This window comes from Nymphalis io, chromosome 15 (genome assembly GCF_905147045.1).
Source record: "Nymphalis io chromosome 15, ilAglIoxx1.1, whole genome shotgun sequence".
Classification (NCBI taxonomy): domain Eukaryota; kingdom Metazoa; phylum Arthropoda; class Insecta; order Lepidoptera; family Nymphalidae; genus Nymphalis; species Nymphalis io.
Genome location: NC_065902.1, coordinates 12,268,799 through 12,275,718, shown reverse-complemented (window position 1 = coordinate 12,275,718; position 6,920 = coordinate 12,268,799). Strand labels below are relative to the sequence as shown.

General features: G+C 33.7%; 1 protein-coding gene across 1 annotated transcript in view; it reads left to right on the top strand.

Moving 5' to 3' along the window:
* The first annotated feature begins 513 nt into the window (after positions 1-513).
* Positions 514-6,920, top strand: part of LOC126773955 (metabotropic glutamate receptor 2-like) — an 82,616-nt gene continuing 76,209 nt past the window's right edge. The window contains exons 1-4 of the mRNA XM_050495216.1: positions 514-1,057; positions 1,154-1,296; positions 3,141-3,227; positions 4,956-5,039. Coding sequence (XP_050351173.1) covers positions 514-1,057; positions 1,154-1,296; positions 3,141-3,227; positions 4,956-5,039 — 858 coding nt within the window. The remainder of the gene's footprint in view (positions 1,058-1,153; positions 1,297-3,140; positions 3,228-4,955; positions 5,040-6,920) is intronic.

The window sequence follows — 6,920 nt, the reverse complement described above, 5'->3', positions numbered from 1 at the left end:
AAAATCGGACGGGTGACTAGTATATTATATTTTTATCCAAAAAATAAAGAGTTTCCCTAAAGATAATCATAAAACTGAATCCCCTCATCTCAAATTCACGGGAACGATTTCGCGGGCTCAGCTCGTGTATAATAAATATATAAAAATGTATAAGATTAGAAATCCTAATAACGTTTGAGACACTTTATATATAATATAAGAAGTAAAAAAATCTTTTTAAAACAACACATTTATATCAATGAAAAATTAAGATGAACGATATCAAATTTTAAATATGATAGAAGGCTTGAAATATCAGGCACAATAAATTCTAAAATACATTCTCTTTACATTTAAAGGAAAAAATAGTCATATAGTTTTTTCATTTGTTCCAGTTCAAAACGGAGCCGTTTCATTTGACAATAAGGAACAGATATTTACTGAAGATGGTATGAGACGGATGATACGAACATGCGTCCCAGCCAAACCTGGTTGGCGACCACGACGCTGCTCCTCATACTACAGCGTTCAGAAATGAAACACGGCACACCATTATCCGAGAACTTCCAAGTCAGTCCAAGCACCAAACACCATCACAGGCACAGACACAAGCAAACCGAAGCTCCCTTCCTTGAACCTTTAGTGGATAGGAAATTAAAATATTCCTACTTTGACCCCCTAGTCAGTTTCAGAGAGAAGACCTATTTAGACAGGAGTCTGATAGGCTACGATCTGATCGTTGATAATAGGCAAAATGATTGGTTGAACATGTCAAAAGACCAAATCAATGAGCTGAAGGATAAGAAGCATCAGCATTGGCCTATCAAGAGAGAAGCTGTGATAGAAGGGGACTTGGTGCTCGGAGGTTTAATGATGGTGCACGAAAGATCAGACAATAGGACTTGTGGTCCAGTGATGCCACAAGGAGGGGTCCAGGCGTTAGAGACAATGATGTACACGCTTGATATCATAAATCATAAGTTGAGACTTATTCCAGGTGTAACGATTGGAGCTCACGTACTCGACGATTGTGATAGAGATACGTATGGATTAGAAATGGCCGTGGATTTCATAAAAGGTAATTTTTTATATTATTTTATTTATTTTTAGTATCTTTTATTTTATTGGTTTTTATTCACTCATTTGCCTGACAACAATATTTATATTATTCAAGGTTCTATAAGCAACATCGATGATGCAGAATATGCTTGCAACGCAACAGCCATGAGGAAAGTGATCTCCGGCGTGGTTGGCGCTGCCTCTAGCGTTACCTCTGTTCAAGTCGCAAATCTGCTGCGTCTGTTTAAAATACCTCAGGTAATGATTTATCATTTAGTGAATACGAATTAAGTAAAGAACTAATAGTATTTAATAGCTAGTGGTTAGAACGCATGAATCGTAACTGATGATCGTGGGTTCACACCCGGGCAAGCACCACTGAATTTTCATGTTCTTAATTTGTTTTTATAATTCATCTCGTGCTTGACGGTGAAGGAAAACATTGTGAGGAAATCTGAATGTGTCTAATTTCATTGAAATTATGCCACATGTGTATTCTAGCAACCCGCACTGGAGCAGCGTGGTGGAATAAGCTCCAAGCGTTCTCCTCAAAAGGGAGAGGAGGCCTTAGCCCAACAGTGGGACATTAATGTTAATGTAAAGAACTAATTAGTTATAAAATGGTGAATACACAATTATTCGCCATAGTAGAGTATCGGCAAGAAACTCAGTGGTTATTTCTCAATTATTAAAAATTATACTAATTAAATATAAAATAATTTATATATTCAAGATGTAAACCAACGAATACTCGATGCTTTTTTGTAATCTTTATAATCTTTTGTCAAATGACTTTACCCACAGCTTCACTCGCGTTATAACTCAGAATTGCTAATTACCAATTTCCAACTAACCCTGAAAGGATTCCGTATGGAAACTTTCAAGGTGCTAGCCCCAGTAGTTTGGGCTGTGTCATATACATATAAATATATATGGATAATAAAAGTTGCACATCTTGTTAGGGGAAACGAATAAAATTATTTAATTTTTAAAATTTATTCAACTTTATATTATTTGTATGAAACACTTGTAAAAAAAACCCGCTGAGTCTCTTCTCAGGACTGGGTGTTTCTTTTCGGAACCGGTGGTAGTTTCTGGTTTGAGTATAAATAAGCAAGTGCAATGCTTCAATGTTGAATAAATCAAATAAAATAAAAAATAAAATAAAATAAAAACATTGCAACAAATAAACGGTAAATGTAGGTTGTTTCCTCGTCGCGGCTAAATTTTATCCGCAAACAGAACGTAGCCATTAAGTGCTCAGATATCCTCTGAATAGGCCCGAAGGCTTTCAACAAAAGAAAAAAAAGTTACTTTATCTAAATCGCGTTGAATAACGATTCATTCCATTTATCCCAACCCTTGGAGATATCAGACGATGATGAATGGCCTTATAGCTATACTTTCATTATTAAACACAATTAAACAAAGGTCTATGTTTTCTAATTTAGAAGTAAATTGATTTAAAGGAAATAGCAAAACCAAGCGACGCCTTGGAAATTATACTTGAAGGCCAGTCGTGGTTAAGAGTATTTTTAATTAAAACTTTTGTTTTCTTTGATTTGGTCGAATACCTTTATGATTTTTAAAGATTAATTTAATCTCGATAGAAAAACATTCATTTGAAATTCAATTCATATATTTCGAAAAGTGATCAGTTTGGAAATTGTTATGTTATAAGAAAAGAGTTAAGTATCAGCCGGTAAATTACGGCTGAAATTAAACAGCTGTTATTAACATATGAAAACGATTCAAAAACGCTTGGAAGATATTCGAATAATTTGATTAGTGATTTTTTATTTTCGATTTTTAATGGAAATTTAATTTAAATTTGATCGCTTATTGTCCATTGTTGAATAGTTATTACTATTTACATGTAGAAAATAAGACTTTATTTGAAAAACAAGTTCGAATTTTTATTTATAAAAAATACCAACTACATTAAAATATATAACTATAAGTGCCCATCCATTAAGATCATATTACATTTTATGTTACATTTAATTACTGAAAAAGGCCGATCAATCACCATTTAAAAATGGCTAAATTAAAGACAATATATTTGAGATGTATTTATGTATTAGTATATTTTATTTCAACAGGTATCATTTTTCTCAACATCTCCGGAACTATCTAACAAGGCACGCTTCGAGTACTTCACGAGAACCATTCCATCTGACTTGCATCAGGTAATATTCGTGTTACTAGTTGCTGTGCTCATAATATGTTCAAGTGAACGTACATAAGATATGTATATATATATATATATATATGCCCCGTTGGTTTAGTGGACGTAAGGCCGCAGACCTGGAGGTCCTGGGTTCAATTCCCAGGTCGGGCCAATAAAAAGTTATTGGGTTTTTCTGTCAGAAAATTTTCAGTAGCAGCAGGAAGTTAGAAGTGTTTGACATAGACACTCCCGTGTCTCGAAAAGCACGTAAAGCCGTTGGTCCTGGGCCTAAACTCTTTCCGGTCGCGGCCGATTGCCATCCCATTGAATTATGAGAGATAGGGAGTAGAGAGTGAACCTGTGTTTGCGTACACACTTGTGCACTATAATATCTCCTGTGTAGTTGGCTAATCTCTCTCGTGGCTGAAATCGGTCTGGAGAACCTTATTATTCTTATTATATATTTTATTATTATTATGACTAGTTGTATCCCCACAAGACACGTTTGTGTTGTATTTTTCTTTTTTTGATTTTTTTTTTTCGCTCGCTTAATGAACACATTTTACTTACATGCTAACTAATATTATAAATACGAAAGTGAGTTTGTTTGTTCGTTACGTTCTCTAACTATACCTAACATTTATGTTTCTTGTCTTTATATCGATATTAATTCTTGTTAAAAAATATATAAAGCTATATTATACCTATAATATAATACTTTATTTTCATAAATTATGACATTGTTCTTAATTTATTAATATAAGAACTTGATAGGATTTAACCCGTTTTATTAGCAAGTCAAAGCTTGACAAAATATCCCACTAATCTTGTTTAAATCTTTTTGTTGTAGCATTGTTAAACTATTAAGCCATCAAATTCAGTAGAAAACATTGACAGGCTTAATTCGTTACACAAACTTCAAAAATCCTTATCATTGGAAAAAACAATACTTGCTAAGTTCAAGGAGCTTTCTGACGATTCTTTCTAAAAAAAATTATAAAGTTTTATCTCCTTTTTAGAGGGTGAAAATGGTAATACAATACTTTTAAGTCTAGATAATTTCTTGTTTAATAATTTGTCCTTAAGATTAAAAGTGTCGATATCCTTTGGAATCGTTAATATTATAATATTATATATTTAATATTCTATATATATTAATATAATTAATATTCTTTTATTTAAACATTTGAAGGTCAATTAAAATAAGTTGTCAATAACATATTTGTCATGTCAATGTCAATGGTTCAAGCGCCATTGAGTTTTTTTTCCAATACCTGGCTGAAGTACACGTGAAACGTTTGGTAAATAAACTTTACTTATACTCGTATTATTCTTTTTTTTTTCTTTTTATAAATTAATTTAAGTAGGTATAGCTAACAAATACGGTAGCATGCGATAGCGATCCCGTGACGCTCCTCGTTACGACGGAAAGGGTACCGCTGGTTTTTTAGTGGATATTCCGATGTTCGAGGCGCACTTACACACCGGTGCCTTAGACACCGGCGAGTCTCACATATCCCCCCCCCCCCACCACTGTTCCCGTGGGGGAAACGCGCAACGCGTTTTTCCAGCGATAAAAAAAAGATATAGCTACAAAGGAGACTTTGATTTCTGCCAATGTTGTGTACGTCTGTAATTATTATATACATCAGATACAATCTTTTAAAATTACATGTGTATCAATAGATATTTAACATATTTAATAAAAAATAAATAAATAACATTAATTGAAATTTTTTTTGAACAGGTACGAGCAATGGTCGAGATTGTTAAGAAGTTGGGATGGAGCTACGTGTCCATTATTTATGAAGAATCAAGCTATGGTATTAAGGTTAGTTCTATTAATTAGCTCACATAATCAACACCGCTTACAAACACTGGCAATGTTAGAAATGTTAACCACTCGTTAAACGGCCGATGGGCCACCAATTGTGTGCCCTAAGTTAAGATCCCTAAGATGTCCCTTGTGCCTGTTATTACACTATTAATCACTCTTCAAACTAGAGCAAAACAATTCTAACTATTGCAGTTTGGAAGTGTAATATGTGAATGGATGGTACTTACCCCGACGGGCTTTTACAAAGCCCTACCACAAGCATATTTGAATGGAATGCAATGTGACGTATCAAATTTATATGTAATTTTTATAAATTTGTTTGTTTCTTACAATCAAAGATCGTCAAAGCACTAACCAACATTAAACTCTGAACTCGTGAGCATACATGCTCATGATTATCGTGTAAATGGAACAACATTATAGAACATATCATTATAATATTTTTGATGTGTCATCATAGCTCTCGGTACACGTAACTAATATTTCGAATGTCAGATGACGTCAGCGTAAGATTTGTTGTTATAAGTGCGTTAATGTGTGCTTCAGATTGGTACATGAGCTTCACAGTCATCTGTTCGTAAGATATATATATGTCATTACAGTAACAGTAATAGCCTGTAAATGTCCCACTGCTGGGCTAAGGCCTCCTCTCCCTTTTTCAGGAGAAGTTTTAGAGCTTTTTCCACCACGCTGCTCCAATGCGGGTTGGTAGAATATACAAGTGACATAATTTCAATGAAATTAGACATATACAGGTTTCCTCACGATGTTTTCCTTCACCGTAAAGCACGAGATGAATTATAATCACAAATTAAGCACATGAAAATTTAGCGGTGCTTGCTCGGGTTCGAACCCAAGATCATCGGTTAAAATTTACGCGTTCTAACCACTAGGCCTCTCACTAGGAGGAAGACATTATTTCAAGGAGAGGAGTAGTGATAAGAGAGCTGATTTATTTTGCACTCACAGAATCTGAATTGCGATTTAACGAGGAAACAATACTAGCATTCTTGTTAACATTCAAGTTCATGATTTGTACTGAAGCTATTTTTAATTTTTGTATACTTTTCGATATAATTACTTACGTCATTTATCAAATACAATTCAAATGTCATAAGCAAGACGTCACAAATAAAAGAAAATTAGTAAACATCACTATACGCTTTCACGTCTTAACTACTCCAACGATCCTCGTGAAATTATGTATAGACTTTGTCAGGGGTTGCGAAAAAGACACAGAGTACCTAAAACATGACATGTGGGTGAAACCAGCACTGAAACAAATTACATGTAGTCATGAAATAATAGAAAAAAGTAATTATATTGCTAAAATAGCTACCTGATCCGGCTTCGCATGGGCAGACTTTAATAGTTTATTCGGCACATGTTAGTACAGCACCCAGTCGGTATAATTTTTTCCGATATCTTCAACATTTTATATTTCAGTAAAATTCTATAAAAACTTAATAAATTACACACGTAAACCTTCCTTATGAATCATTCCCTCTTTTGGTGTAAATCTTATGAAAATTTGTTCGGTAGTTTTTGAGTTTATCGCGGTCAGACAGACAGATGCAGCGGGGGACTTTGATTTATAGTATGTAGCGATGACTAGCAGCATTAAAATATGTATAAATTAGTTCATTGCTTTTATAGCATTATAAAACATTAATTTAAAATACCGAGTACCTAAATATTAAACATACACTGAAATCAGTGCAACCAAATGTTTGCAAATCATTTCGAAGCTTTCCGAATATTGTATTCAACTGACGTTAACCATCAACCAAATATGGTCTATTAATTTCCACAAATTACTTTAAACGATTATCGGCTTTAAAACATTTAATATACGTAACATATTACCGTGCACAG